We start from the raw sequence: 16,523 nt of genomic DNA on the forward strand, positions 1-16,523 counted from the left end.
ATAATAGTTACTTCCCTATGCAAAATGAGTGTGATTTGCTAATTAAAAGGCATTTAGAAATGTATTTGGAATTAGACACAAAAAGAAAATGATTACCAGCACTGCCACTAAAAATCAGTGTTTAAAGCTGCAGATACGGACGGACTCTCTTGACCTCGTGCGTAATATACTCTAATAACTAGAAAATAACGTATATGTGCTAAATACACCTGAGAAAAATACTAATGGGCTGCTGAGCGCCTACCTGTCACGATGAGTAGACGCTGTATGGATGGCGCTTGAAGTCCACCAAACTGAATGGCCGTCTGTGATATAGTCTATGAAAGTGCGGTGAATCCGTTATTAAACAGAATTGTAAAAAAAACACTGGTCACTACTACAAGAAGGCAAAATCACGGGGGAACTCATCCCACCCCAACCATTCAGAAAAGCATGGAATTTAGCCTGTAAAATAGCCCTTACAGTGATCAGAAATACATGTATGGTAAAAACTAATAACCAAGCGCAGAATAATGTTTTTTTTTCCCTTTAAAGACTGCGCAATGAGCAAAGCAATGGATAATCACAACCCACTGCATGCATGAAGGAATATTCACAAAAAACACATGTAACATGCCATAACAAAGGAGTGATCCATGGTGCAAAGTGTCCGTGCCAGAAACCACACACAGGCAGAACCAAATGTGAACTATGACTTAAGCTGTTTTCACATTTGCATCTGTTTGTGCAGCGTTTCATCCGCAGAGATCCGTATGCGTCATGTTTCAATATCTTTAACATGGTCTACCCAGGGGCATGCGTTTGCATCAGTTCGCATGCATCAGTGTACGCAAGCATTGTTTTTCGCTGTGCAGCGGGGTCCGGGGAAAGCAACATGTTGGATTTTTGGAAGCGGCAAAAATCCATCAAATATGCACAGGCATTGCGCATGGAAGCGTCAAAAAAATGCATTACCGTCTACGGGAACACATGCATACGCAAGGACATGCGTATGCATGCATTCGATACGCATGCGTTCTTAAAAATGTAAATAAAAATCCCATGAGACACGCCCATTTTTGTCTGATGTCATATCAAACGCATGCACATAAACAACGCAAACGCATGCAAAAACGCATGCACACGCAGCGTTTTTTGGCGTCATGCATAAGATGATGCGGATAAAAAACACTGCGTAAACATGCATTTGCATGCACTTGGGAATGCGGATGATATGCTGTGGACTCAAACGCAAATGTGAACTTAGCCTTAGAACAAAAGAACATATGAAATGACAGTTCACAGCACGGATTCAAGGTGCGAGATTCACCGCACTGTCATAGACTATACCACAGATGGTCATTCGGTATGGAGGACTTCAAGCGCCATCCATACAGACTCTACCCATCTTGACATGTAGGCGCTCAGCAGTCCACTAGTATTTTTCTCAGGTGTATTTAACACATATCACTTATTTTCCAGTATTTAGAATTACAATTTCACTCTTTCCACACCATATTAAAAATATTTTTAAAGAAAACACATTGCCACTTGTAGGTCTTACCGTTCCAGTTATACAGCAGGTATATGGCACCCCGCAGGATAGCGGCCCGGTACTGTTGCATGAATGATATGGATTTACCATCCAGTCTGTGAACTGGTCACCTCCACAACAAGAAAACTGCAGAAATAAAAAAAGAAGCTTGAGAGAGAGACAGAGGTGAGACCTACCAGCCTCGGCTTTCCACTAAATAGTGATGTGATTTTCCAGAAAACGTATGGAGATGCTAAATCAAAAAACCTAAAAATCAACTGTGGGATAAAGATACAGTGTACAATGTTTATTTGACACTATGATTTTACCCAATTTTTTTAAAGCAATTTTCCAAGCTTTTTTAATGGTGTTATTTTTGTATTTTGTAGAACTTTTTTTTTGATGTGTTCAAGCCCAATAGAGAGGCCTATGTGAAAAATGCCAGATAAAAAAAATCCATACCTACAGCACTTTGCATTAATAAATGCAAAAATCTAAAAACATTTGAAAGCAATAAAAATGCTCCCAGCTACATATAAAAAAGCTTCATATACAGTCATGGGCAAAAGTGTTGGCACCCTTGAAATTGTTCTACAAAATGAAGTATTTCTCCCAGAAAGTGATTGCAATTACACGTTTTGTTACAAGCATGCTTATTTCCTTTGTGTGTATTAGAACACCAAAAAAGACAGAGAAAAAAAGTCAAATACAAGACATTATTTCACACAACACCCCAAAATTGGGCTGGACAAAAGTTTTGACACCCTCAATTTAATATTCGGTTGCACACCCTTTGGAATGAATAAATGCAATCAATCGTTTCCTATAACCATTAATAAGCTTCTTACACCTCTCAATTGGAATTTTGGACAACTCTTCTTTTGCAAACTGCTCCCGGTCTCTCATATTTGAAGGCGCCTTCTCCCAACAGCAATTTTAAGCTCTCTCCAAAAGGTGTTCAATGGCATTTAGATCCAGACTCATTACTGGCCACTTCACTCCTCTCCAGTGCTTTTTTCCATTCATTTCTTGGTGTTCTTGAAGTATGTTTGCGGTCATTGCTCTGCTGGAAGATTCATGACCTAAGATGCAAACCCAGCTTTCTGACACTGGGCACTACATCGCAACCCAAAATCTTTTGGTAATCTTCATATTTCATGATGCTTTCCACACAGTCAAGACACCCAGTGCCAAAGGCAGCAAAACAACCCCAAAACATCTTTGGACCTCCACCATATTTGATTGTAGGTACTGTGTTCTTTTAGCTGTAGGCCTCATTCCATTTTCGGTAAACATTTTAATGATGTGCTTTACTAAAAAGCTCTATCTTGATCTCATCTGTCCACAAGACGCTTTCCCAGAAGGATTTTGGTTTACTCACATACATTTTGGCAAGCTTTTTATATCTGTGTCAGCAGTGGGGACCTCCTGAGTCTCCTGAGTTTCATTTCATTCATATGTCAACGGGTAGTTCACAGTGACACTGATGCACCCTGAGCCTGCAGGACAGCTTGAATTTCTTTGAAGCTTCATTGGTTCTGCTTATCTACCATCCAGACTATCCTGCATTGCAACCTACTGAATTTTTCTCTAAAGTCCACATCCAGGGATATTAGCTACAGTGCCATGAGTTGTAAACGTCTTGATTATGTTGCTCACAAGGGACAAAAGAATACCAAGATCTCTGGAGATGGACTTGAAAACCTTAAGATTGTTGATATGTTTCAACAACTTCGGTTCTCAAGTTCTCAGACAGTTCTCTTCTCTGCTTTCTGGTCTCCATGATGAGTGTGTCACATACACACACACACACACAATGCAAAGAATGAGTCAACGTCTCCCTTTTTATCTGGTTTCAGGTGTGATTTTCATATTGTCAACAATTTTGACAGGCCCTTTTTTGGGTTTTGTGTGAAATAAAGTCGAATTTGCCTTTTTTTCTCTGTTTCTTTGTGTTGTTCTAATACACATAAAGGATATAAGCATGTTCAATTGCAATACTTTTCTGGGAGAAATACTTTATTTTCTAGAACAATTTCAAGGGTTTCAACACTTTCAGCCATGACTGTAAACAGCATTTAAAGGGAACCTGTTACCTTCAGAAATGCTATCTACCAGCATTTAAATCCTGTCTAGCCTACTTTGTAGCTTACTGTTAGAGCAGCTACAGGGAGAAAATGAAGCTATATTTTCCCTGCAGCTGCTCTAGTCCAATCATCAGGGCGGTGTTTACTATACAATGAGAGTGCTGCTATCACTCCCCTGCACCATGACTGTCAGCCTGCTCTGCTGCGTCTGTGTGTGCAGAACAGGCTGTCAATCAGTAAGACTTGTGAACATCGCCTTATAGCTGCACTGAAGTAAAACTGAACACACACTGTAGTGATTCTCCACAAATTATAGCCGATCACTGGGCGTTCTATCAGGGGGGCACTTTGTAATCACCTTCGTGTCAAGGGATCCTTCTATGGCTATATTCACTTCAAGTTTCGGCCACATGTTTATGCAAATTGTCTCTCCAGAGAGGAAGAGGACTACAAGTCAATATCAACCCTTTAACGAGCATTGCCACATGACTTGGGGTAAAAGCCAAACCAGAATCTCAAATGGCAGACTTGTGTTTTGGGGTGTTGCCCCTCCTCAGTGCAAAGCATGAGATCTGATTTGGCTTTATGAGAGGCCTCTGACTGGGATATAAGCAGGAACATTTTGCCACATTTGTGCCTCTGTCAGGAGTTCCTGCAGTAGACTAGACAGTTGTTTCCAACTTTAAAGATGGATGCAGAGGAAAAAAACGCTGAGACAGACTCTAAAGTTGCATATTTTAGCCCCCGATTGATAAACTGAACTCTGTAGTTGTGTCAGACACATTCAGATGACATTTCTTGTTGGTTCAGATGGAACTGCTGACACATTCACGAACGTTTGCCAAAATGTTATATGGACCCACCCTACAAGTAGGGGTTGTGGAGAACCACTTGAACGTTCATGGAGATAAAATAATGCTCATCTCCATAGTGCCCTAGTGAGGCAAAGTTAGGATTACATATATCAACCTTCCTTTGCCCCTATCGTACATGTTTTATTCCAATTAATCTGTGGAACTCTAGCACAATATTATTTTTTAATGACATTTTTGGGACAGTGTTTAGTAGATGTTTGGACTGAAATATTAATGGTCCTAAATTGTAATCCATTTTATTATATCTGATATGAAACAAGAAATTGTTGTCACCCATTTTATTCTTTTTGGAATTATGGAACCCAAAATTTGTTTGGGTAGACTGGTGGCCAGAATTCAAAAACTAATCTCTTGGCACATAAATTTGGGCAAATGTGATATTGAAAAATGATGGGAAAATGGAAGTTACTACACTGATTGATTAATATCTGCTGGGACCCATCAAGGAGATGAGGTAAAGGCATTCTTCAATATAAGTGGACCATAAAGGTAATCACATTAATGGAGTCTTCACTTTGGGAAATTATGGTATAAAGAGGATTACTGTATTATTCTATAGACTAACGGGAGCATGTATGATTCTCCTAGACATCTCAGCAGACATAGTACCGTATTTATGGATTGTAAACCTAAGATTTCTTGGTTAAGTGGATCCATCATCATGACGGTACATTGCCATCACTGCGTCTATGGAAAATAAATCCTCAGAAATGTACCCTCATCTATTGTCTGGTTGTACTATGTAATTAGTGCTGATCAGGTCAAATTTTGTATTTATTGGATTCGTCTGCTGCCTATACAGTACACATGCCAATAATTGTAAAGTCGAGATTTTGGACATCTGTTCATTTTATTGCAATTCAGTGTTAAAAGGGAATCTGAGACCCTGATTCAAGTGATGTATCACTTACTGGGTTGCTTGCTGAAGTTTTGATAAAATCACTTACTTCTCTGCTGCAGATCTAGCAGTTCTCTGAATGCTGAGCTCTGTGTAACCCCGCCCACACCACTGATTGGCAGTTTTTGTGTACACTGTGCAAGGACAGAAAACTTCCAATCACTGCTAGGTGCGGGGTTATACAGCGTTCATGAATATGGAGGACCACATGGCAACAGGTTTACTATTCCTCTAGTGATAAAAATGATGGTAATAAAACTGTAATTGTTGTCAAAACTACAACAAGCAGCCCAGTAAGTGACATATAGCTGGAATCAGAGTTTTTGCCCCTACATCATACTGCCTCTCAGATCGGCTAGGAAAAACATGGTGAGAGATTTCCTTTAATTTTGCCTCCAAATTTTTGGCCTGAGTTATAGCCCATCTTTTGTCCATATCCTGTGCTGAGAGCTTTCCTTTTTCACTTTACTTTTTGGACTCTAATCCCCATTCAATTGTTGGCTTGTAATTGGGGGCTTAATTATGTGCAGGGGCAGTAGTGCCTTATAGGTCTTGGTTCCAGGGAACTGCTGAAGGTCCATCTGCCGCATGAAAAGACACCAGCATTATATAAATGGCACAGGATAGGGAAGTGCCAGCAGCCGCAGAGCCCAGTGATTGACTGCAGTGCTGTTGACGTGACATGCCTGCACACAATCACTGGAAGAGCGGCTAAAACATTGCGGAGGGTGATAACCAGCTGAGCTTATTACTTTTATCATGGTAAGGATAAATTATTTAATAAGTTGAATGGTAAAAACCTCTTTAATGGCCAGTCTCACGTTTCGCCTCTGCCTGCCTTCTTGGGGCAATTGTTCTCCAGACATCAGTTTCTGGTTTGATCTTCTGGTTCCTTTTCTACCTCATCTCTGGCACAATTATGTTAATTTTCCTGTTTTCTTTAGCGCCTCACATTTACCACCACTTGGTTTATTTTTCTGGTTGCTTTCATCCACTTTCTGTTGGATTCATGTATTGGAATATATAGCATGGCTCTAGACTATTCCGAGAATTTCAACTCAGGAACTCATTGCAGAAAAGTCCAAGCTTCGTATAAATGGACAAAAGGTGAAAATCTGAGATTCCCTGGACTCTTTGTTCTAGCCTAGTGGTGAACAACCAATTTTATTGACACATTTCTTGGCAAATCTTCAGGTTCCTACTCAAGCTTTATCTTTTTTCATTGGGAAGTTTTTGAGGGCTTCATTGCTGCATTTATGTGCCTTCAAACAAGAAAAAAGACCCCAATTCCAACAATGTATCACTTAGATTACTGGGTGCAGAAGTTGTGATACAATCAAACTTCTTAGATGTAGAATGTAGCAGAGCTGAGAAAGCTAACCCCGCCCACACCAGGCTCTGTATGTACATTAATAATAATAACAATAATCTTTATTTATATAGCGTCAACATATTCCACAGCGCTTTACAATTTAACAGTTTCAAACACAACAATCAAAAGTAACAACTTTAACAATAATACAGTGAATAAAGCAAAATAAGACGACCCTGCTTGTGAGAGCTTACAATCTACAATGAGGTGGGGGAGATACAAAGTACAGGTGTGTATTTACAATTATGTATTTACAATGATGGTCCAGCCATCTCGAGGGAGTGAGGGATAGACAGAGATAGTGAATGGGCTACTCCCGCACACTTACACATAAAATGAATGATTATGGTATGTGATAGGCCGCTCTGAACAAATGTGCTTTGAGGGAGGGCCTAAAACTGTGCAAGTTGTGGCTGGTCCTAATTTCTTGGGGTAGAGCATTCCAGAGGATTGGTGCAGCACGGGAGAAGTCTTGGAGTCTTGAATGGGGGGTGTAGATTAGTGCAGAGGTTAGTCGAAAGTCGTTTGCACAGCGCAGAGGTAGGTTAGGCCGATAGACAGAAATGAGGGAGAAGATGTAATGGGGTGCCGCACTGTGGAGAGCTTTGTGGGTGAGAACAAGTACTTTGAATTGGATCCTATAATGAATGGGCAGCCAGTGTAACGACTGGCGAAGAGCGGACGCGTCCGAGTACCAATTAGCCAGATGGATGACCCTGGCTGCTGCATTAAGGATGGACTGGAGAGCGGAAAGTTGAGTGATGGGGAGGCCAATTAATAGAGCATTACAGTAGTCCAGGCGGGAGTGGATCAGGGCGACAGTGAGGGTTTTTGTTGTTTCCATAGTGAAAAAAGGGCGGATTCTAGAGATGTTCTTTAGGTGTAAGCAGCAAGAGATTTTATATGTGAGGTGAAGGAGAGATTGGTATCAAACATAACAACCAGACAGCGCGCCTGCTGCCAGGGTGTTATTATGGTGCAACCCACGGAGAGGGAAATGTCAGATTTAGGGAGGTTGGTAGAAGGCGGAAGTAGAAAAAGTTCAGTTTTGGAAAAGTTGAGTTTCAGATAGAGAGAGGACATGATGTTGGAGACTGCAGAGAGACAATCACTGGCATTCTGTAGTACAGCGGGGGTAAGGTCAGGGGATGACGTGTATAGTTGTGTGTCATCAGCATAGATATGGTACTGAAAGCCAAATCTGCTGATGGTCTGTCCAATTGGGGCCGTGTAGAGAGAGAGAAGGGGGACAAGGACTGAGCCCTGAGGTACACCGACAGCGAGAGGAAGAGGAGAGGAAGTGGAGCCAGCGAACAAGATGCTGAAGGAGTGGTCAGAGGGATAGGAAGAGAACCAGGAGAGCACAGTGTCCTTAATGCCTAGTGACTGGAGCCTAGACAGTAGGAGATGGTGGTCAACAGTGTCGAAAGCTGCAGAAAGGTCAAGGAGAATGAGCAGAGAGTGGTTTTCGTTACATTTTGCTGTCAGAAGGTTGTTGGTCACTTTGCTGAGTGCAGTTTCTGTCGAATGTAGGGGACGGAAACCGGACTGTGATGGGTCTAGGAAGGAGTGAGTGGAGAGGTAACGGGTAAGGCGGGAGTAAACCAGACGCTCCAAGAGTTTAGAGATGAAGGGGAGAATGGAGACTGGTCTGTAGTTGTTTGTGCAGGATGGGTCGAGAGCAGGTTTCTTTAATAATGGAGTAATGATAGAGTGTTTGAAGGAGGAGGGGAAAATACCCAAGGGGAAGGTGAGATTAAAGATTGTAATTAGGTGAGTTGTGACGACTGGAGAGAGAGACTGGAGGAGATGTGATGGAATGGGGTCAGCAGTGTATGTAGTCAGACAAGAACAAGAGAGGAGCCTGGAGACTTCATCTTCTGTGATGGGATCAAATGTGGAGAGTGAGCCAAGGGAAATGCAGGGAGGGATGGAAGTCACTGCACTAAGTGGCTGGGAGCTGATTTCCTGACAGATATTATTTATTTTCTCTATAAAGTGGGAGGCCAAGTCATCAGCACAAATGTCTGTGATAGGGGTTTTTACTGTCGGCCTGAGGAGGGAGTGAAAGGTGTCAAAAAGTTTCTTGGGGTTGTTGGATAGTGAGGAGATCAGGATGGTGAAGTAGGTCTGTTTCTCAAGGTGAAGGGCAGAATTATAGGTTCTAAACATAAATTTGAAGTGGATGAAGTCTTCTGGTGTGCGAGTTTTCCTCCATAAGCGTTCAGCACTCCTAGAGCATCGCTGAAGAAGTTGAGTACATTGTCTATTGACAGTGAGCTGCTTATCAGAGGAGGGGGCTTGGTTGGATGATTTGGCATGAGGCAGCTAGTCAGGGCAATGATAATGTCCGAGTGATAAAATCCTCATTGTAAGTAAACCACAGCACATATCCTGATGAGTGACTCATCGCTGAATTCAGTGTTTTAACCCCGACCCCATGAGAGCCTTAAGGCCCCATCACACACAGCGAGATCGCTGATTTTGTGATGCAACAGTGATCTCGCCAGTGAGATCGCTGTGTGTGACATGCATCAGCGACCGCCCCCCCCCCCACCAGGTATCGCTGATCGTGCTCTAATGTCCTGGGCCACTTTTTGGTCATTGGTCTCCCGCTGGCCAGTGTGCATCGCTGCGTGTGGCAGCGGGAGACCAACGATCAGCGAGCTCCCAGCGTTGTAAGCAGACGCTGGGAACTGGTATCCAAGGTAAATATCGGGTAACTAAGTGCGCGCGTCGCTTAGTTACCCGCTGTGTACCTTGGATACCTGCGTGCTGGTGCTGAGAGCTCGTATCCAAGGTACACAGCAGGTAACTAAGAGACGCGCGCGCTTAGTTACCCGATATTTACCTTGGATACCAGCGTCCTCGCTGGTCCTGATCGCTGGTGAAATCTGCCTGTTTGACAGCTCACCAGCGATCATGTAGCGAGGCACCAGTGATCCTGACCAGGTCGTATCGTTGTCGGGATCGCTGGTGCATCGTTTAGTGAGACGGGACCCTTAGATTACATAGCCAAAACCTGCGGACAGATTCCCTTTAATTTTCCGTGATTGTCTATAAAAATCCAGATAAAAGCAACACTGCAATCCGCTAAAACCATTCGTCATGACTATGCAGATTTTAATAAAGTCCTGTGATATGTATAATCCATCTCCTGTGGTAAGTATATTTCATCTATGCCTCCATTTACTTAGCCATTTATTTTTTCATTTTCCATAAAAAGCCATATTCACTAAGAGCAATCATTTTAAAGCCTAGGAATAAAAAAAAGATAACAACAAACTTTAAAGCCATATTTAAAAGTATTTAATAGGCATTTTAGACATGTGCAGTATATACATAGGATATGTCATGAATGTATAATCAGTAGGTTCCGTGGAAGCCATCCTGGCTCAGAGAATCAAGGTCATGATAGGGTGCAGACCCATGAGGATATACCATAAATATACACAGTAAAGTGAGAAAACAGCACAAACGTAAGTTCCCATATAAAAGACTATTTTTTGTCCTAGTTTTGTTTGGCTGCAGAAGAGATCAGATAATGATTGCCTTCCCCCGAATCATATGTAGGGGGGTCACATGGGAACACAGACACTGTCAAGGCTGGTTTTTATAGTTTCAAGTTCTTTATCACCGTTTTATGGCGATTAGTGTTTAGAAAGGGTTAAGGTCACATGTTAAGCTGTGGGGGCACGAGCTGTTATTTATTGGTCCTTTCCAGTTCTCTTGGTGCCTTTTTCCTCCCATCTGATTGGAGGATTAAGAAATGACCAGGAAAAATTCTTAAATAAATAAACGGCCGTTGACAGTTATCCTCACTCTGTGAGGAAGATAAGAAATTCCGACTCCGCGTCAACAATGGACAGCCTTCTTCAGAAATTGATCCAGCGGGCCGGTGAAGAGGATGGAGCAGAGTGGATGCGGAGCTGCTTGGCTATAGAACCTGCCCTAGCAGCGGGCGAAGTTTCTGCTCCGGCTCCCGTCCCTACGCTCCCGAGCCTGCCGGCAGTCCTTACCTCAGCTGAAGCATCTAGCCGTTCCGGGTCCAGGAGGAAGCGCCACCCCAGGATCCCTTACTCGCCACCCTCCACGTCAGATCTGCCCGGATGCCGAGCCCGGGAGGTCCGCGAGAAGATGACAACTACCCGGGTTTCCCGCAGTATATCGCGGGATTCTCAGCGACGTCACAAGCCAGTGCATCCTCCAGCTGATTCTCATGCTGGCTCAACCGCGACCTGCTTCAGCCGTAAAAGCGCTGAGGTGGCTCGGGATACAGCAGCTCCAATTGCTGGCTGCAGCTCCGGCGCCTGGCATCCTGAAGCATCTGCAGCCTCAGCTCCTTCCCAAGCCTGGAGGTCCTCAGACTCGGAGAATGAAGACATATCGGCTGGCCAGTTTCCACTGCAGCTCCATTTGCCCCCGCCAGTGGGCTTGAGCGGGAGCTCTCCTCAAGTTCAGGACCCTTCTATCCATGGACGGGGTGAGAACATCAATGTGCCCCTGTCTGTGTCTCAGAATGATTTAAGATCCCTAATAAGCTCTTTGGTGTCCGAGGCGTTGGTGTCTGTTAATAGAGCCAACCATATTAATGTTGCTAATCAGACACATAGTGTTAACCCTTTACATGCGGGTGTCCCACAGTCCCTTTTGAAAGAGGCCGTGACTTGTGAACTCTCACCTTCGGGGTTTCATTTACTTGCCTCAGTCAAAGAGAACATTTGGAATGGGAGATATGTGGATTTATTCTCTCTTCTCCCTTCTCAAAAAGACCAACATCCTAAATTTGAAAAGCGCAAGGATAGGTCAAGTCATTTAATAATTGGTTGCGGGCTTTTTTGATTTATGCCGCTGTCCTTGGGGAAAAAAGCCCTCAACTTTGCTGCCGTTTGTTCCAGCACATCGACATTGTACTGGAAGCATATAGAAATTTTGGAGGTGTAGCATGGCTGAATTATGACGAAGCGTTTCGTCAAAAACTAGCCGTCCATTTTAATGTCTCGTGGGGGGTAAAAGATGTCGGATTGTGGTTGAATATGATGCTCCCTCAGAGGCATAATTTTGTAAGACAACCTACAGCTCCAGCCTCTAAGAAAGGTTTCTGCTTTGCATTCAACGAATCTGCTTGCAAATGGTCACATAATTGTCGATTCAGACATGAATGCTCCTTTTTCGGGGGTGCTCATCCACTAATCAAATATTTTAAGAAATCAGGTATGGCTTCCCAGCAAGGATCCGGCAAGGATATTTTTCTTAAGAGCTCCGACTCCGGTGATTTGGGAAAGAATACTACCGTGGCTAAACATTTACCCAGACATAACGATTAAAGATCTATTGTTAACAGGTTTCTCTGTTGGCTTTCATATTCCCATTTTCAAAGGTATTGGTTGCACTTTTATAAAAAATTTACCATCTGTTCATGATTTCCCTAAAGTAGTTGAATCCAGAATATCTAAAGAACTTAAATTGGGCAGAGTCGCGGGCCCTTTTGATCATCCTCCTTTTACCAATTTCCGCATTTCTCCTCTTGGTATTGTCCCCAAAAAAGAGCCTGGATCCTTTAGACTTATTCATCATCTTTCATACCCTTATGGATCACCCTTGAACGATGAGGTGGACAAGTCTTTGGTCTCTGTACACTACACATCTTTTGACACCGCCCTGGATTTATTGAGATTATTTGGGAAAGATTCCCTTTTATCCAAATCAGATATCCAATTAGCTTTTCGCCTATTACCTGTCAACCCTTCCGGCTTCAACTCTTTGGGTTTTTTCTTCAATAACAAATTTTTCTTTGACAAATGTCTTCCCATGGGATTTTCTCTCTCATGTTTCTATTTTGAGTCATTCTCTTCCTTTTTACAGTGGGTAGTCCAATCTAAATTTGATAAAGGAGGCATCCTCCATTATTTGGATGATTTCCTTTTTATCGGTCCTCCTAACTCAGATACATGTCAAGGTCTTCTTGATACGTTTAGTTCAGTTTGCAGTGAATTTGGTATTCCCATAGCTCTCGAAAAGACAGTCTCCCCCACCAAGTGTCTTGAATTCTTAGGTATCGCTCGAGATTCTTCATCTATGGAGTGCAGATTACCTATGGAAAAAATCTTAAAACTTCAGAATTCTATGGTTCTTATACTCAAAAAAGAGAAAATTATTTTGAAGGAACTTCAATCTCTGTTAGGATCTTTGAACTTTGCCTTGAGAGTTTTGCCCATGGGGAGGGTTTTTTCTCGAAGACTATATGATGCTACGAAAGGGTTGAAATCTCCCTTCTGTCATGTAAGGGTTACTTCTGAAATGAAGGCAGATATTAAAATTTGGTTGGAATTTCTTGCTAAGTTTAACAGTAGATCATATTTTCAGTCTCCGTTTCAGTTATCTGATTCTGTTCCCTATCTGTTTCACTCAGATGTAAATCTAGCTTTTGGCGCCATCTGTTTTTCGCATTGGGTATTCCAGTCTTGGCCTGCTAATTGGGTTTCTCACAAACTAACTGACGACAAATTATTCTTGGATCTTTTTTCTTTGCTCTCTTGCATTGTTTTATGGGGACACCTCTTAAAAAATAAAAGATTATTATTTCTATCAGATTGCCAGGGTTTTTTATTTGCTGTTAACACCCTTTCCTCTAAAAATAGACTTTGTGCTAAAATCCTCAGATACCTGGTCTTACATTGTTTAAATTATAATACCTGGCTGAAGGCAAGGTTGGGAGTCAGTGACAATTCACTAATCTGTAATTCTATTTGTCATCGACAGTGGTCTCTCTTTCGACAATTGGCTCCAGAGGCAGAGTTGGAACCGACGTCTTACCCTCCTTATCTCTGGGATTATATTCAGGGCCGTCAGCCAGTTTTATAAGGCAGTCGCTGGCGGATAGAACATGGGCTAATTACTTAGCCGCATGGCAGCTTTGGGTTTCTTTCTGTACCACCTTTGGTTTTTCATCTACTAACACTTCCTCGGGGTCAGCTATTAAATTTGCAGAATATTTGTTCGAGAAAGGTTTTTCGTACTCGGCTCTTTCTAAGCATATTTCAGGTGTGTCATTTTTTCTGAAATTATACGGAGGGAATCCGTTATCCAGTTATTTTCCGGTTAGGCAATTTCTGAAGGGTTTCAAAAAAGGTACATTTAAATGTGGCGAAAGAAGACCTATCTCTTTTCAACTGCTTAATGATTTATGTAATGTCTGGGAGTCTGTTTGTCTCAATTATTTTGAATCCTGTCTTTTTACCACAGCTTTTTGTTTAGCTTTTTTTGCAGCGCTTAGGGTGAGCGAAGTCGTTTCGGCCAAGAAATCGGAACCTTCTGGCTTAATGTGCTCTGATGTCATTAATGAGGATTCCCATGTAATTATATTTATAGGGAAATCCAAAACAGACCAGCTAGGGAGAGGTTCTTCCATTCGCCTTAATTCTATTTCCAATACTTCCATCTGTCCGTTTTTCAAAGTTGTGAATTGGTTACACTTAAGGCCAGCCTATTCCGGCTCTCTGTTTATTCATTTTAATGGAGAACCAGTCACCATCTTTCAATTCAACTCTATTTTAAAAAAAATGCTTAGTTAAGCTGAGTTTAAGCCATCTGAAGATATCTTCGCATTCTTTTAGAATCGGGGCCGCAACAGAAGCGGCCAGATCCGGTTTTAAGGATGAGAAGATCAAACGTTTGGGCAGATGGGAATAGAGTCGCTTTAAATTGTATGTTCGTCAAAATCTTTACCAGTGTTAAACTATTGTATTTTCTTTCAGAGCAGAGTTATGTTTGGATAGTTGGACATTCTTTCATATTCTGGGCTAGGAAGAGAGCCAGCCAGAGGTCCTACTCTGAGAATTTGTCATTTAGCACCTCGCAAGTCAGAATATTTTGGCACATTATCAGAGGAATGAGATGGAAGAATTTTGTCTCTGAATTATTGAATCTTTTACTAAGTTTGCCTCATCCTGACTTAGTGATAATACATCTCGGTGGTAACGATGTCGGAAAAAGCAAATCTCTTGACCTTATGGCCGAGATGTGGAATGATATCTCATTTTTACAACTTAAATTTGTCAACACTTCATTTGCTTTTTCTGAGATCATCTCCAGACTTTTATGGTCTAGCCCTAGGCTAGCTTTCTTAGAGAAAATTAGGAAGAGGGTCAATAAGAATATGGAACATTTCATGCAATTATTAAACAGTTTTTCCTATAGGCATGTGGATTTAGAGGGTTTTACTCCTGGGCTATATAGAAATGACTCAGTTCACCTTTCAGATATTGGCTTAGATATCTTCAACTTAGATTTACAAACCATGATTGAGCATTGGCTGTGTTGTTTTGGGGGGCCATGCCTTAAGGTATGGCGTTTGGGGTAAGTCACCCAGCTATTTGTGTGGACTGGTGGATTGGTGGTTCATATTTATTGGTACATGGTATTTTATATAGTTTATAGGTATTTATTATGAACCTTTTAATGTCACCCTAAATAAACATCGCGGCCATTGTTATCCACAACTACGGTGTCCGAGTCATTTATTTTAGATATTTTATTGGAGTTTTTAAATCTATTGAATGTGTTTTGTGTTCCCATGATTGCCCTGCCCCGAATCATATGTAGGGGGGGGGTCACATGGGAACACAGACACTGTCAAGGCTGGTTTTTATAGTTTCAAGTTCTTCATCACCGTTTTATGGCGATTAGTGTTTAGAAAGGGTTAAGGTCACATGTTAAGCTGTGGGGGCACGAGCTGTTATTTATTGGTCCTTTCCAGTTCTCTTGGCGCCTTTTTCCTCCCATCTGATTGGAGGATTAAGAAATGACTGGGAAAAATTCTTAAATAAATAAACGGCTGTTGACAGTTATCCTCACTCTGTGAGGAAGATAAGAAATTCCCCCCCCTCCCCTTTGTATTTTTCTGTCGTGATGTTTTATTTGAGGGAAAAGTCACCCAGCTATCTGGGTGGACTGGTGGATTGGTGGTTCATATTTATTGGTACATGGTATTTTATTTAGTTTATTGGTATTTATTATGAACCTTTTAATGTCACCCTAAATAAACATCGCGGCCATTGTTAATCCACAACTACGGTGTCTGAGTCATTTATTTTAGATATTTTATTGGAGTTTTTAAATCTATTGAATGTGTTTTGTGTTCCCATGGCACCACGCCGGGCAGACGCAAATACAGGCTGTGTTGTTTGCTTACTGGTCTATTCCGATTGACCACTGTGCAAACCTATTTCTAAATAGCCCCCGCAGGTTACTGATAGAATACAGATAATTTCAATATTACAGTTTTGTCATTTCTTGCAATTTATGCAATTTTCTAAAATAGTCTTTTGATGGAGAAATTTTCTATCTATTTGCAAATCCCCACGAGATGATTGCAACAATACAGAAAAACTATTTCATATACCCAGTTAGGGACGTTTACCAGATCCTCATCTCTTGGTCACAGTGGACAGCCATTAGAAAGAACATCCTTCTTCTTGGAGGACCTATTCTACCCTGCATTATACTGACCACACATCTATTAGAATGGGCACTGTGTCATTCTTATTGTCCCCATTGGTGGCACTGCTAGGTTTCTTTAGAGATAACAGCTGATCGCTGGAGGTCTCCACTGGAGGACACTTTGTGAACATCTTGTTATCAAGGAACTCTTCTAATAAATAGGGATTACCCAATGGGAAAAACCTTAATATTTAACTTTTCAATGACCCCAGTTACTAAAGGGTTATTAGTAAAGATGGTGCAAACTGAATTACAGGATCTGGTATAGCAGTCATAT

The 16,523-nt window shown here is 41.8% G+C and overlaps 1 protein-coding gene across 1 annotated transcript in view; it reads right to left on the minus strand.

Annotated features, from left to right (window-relative positions):
* The window catches only part of LOC141084363 (tetraspanin-15-like), a 277,985-nt gene that overhangs the window by 59,593 nt on the left and 201,869 nt on the right, over positions 1–16,523 (minus strand). The window contains exon 5 of the mRNA XM_073569064.1: positions 1,544–1,660. Coding sequence (XP_073425165.1) covers positions 1,544–1,660 — 117 coding nt within the window. The remainder of the gene's footprint in view (positions 1–1,543; positions 1,661–16,523) is intronic.

The sequence above is a fragment of the Dendrobates tinctorius genome, unplaced genomic scaffold (genome assembly GCF_039654945.1).
Source record: "Dendrobates tinctorius isolate UK_male_01 unplaced genomic scaffold, ASM3965494v1 ptg000022l, whole genome shotgun sequence".
Classification (NCBI taxonomy): Eukaryota; Metazoa; Chordata; class Amphibia; order Anura; family Dendrobatidae; genus Dendrobates; species Dendrobates tinctorius.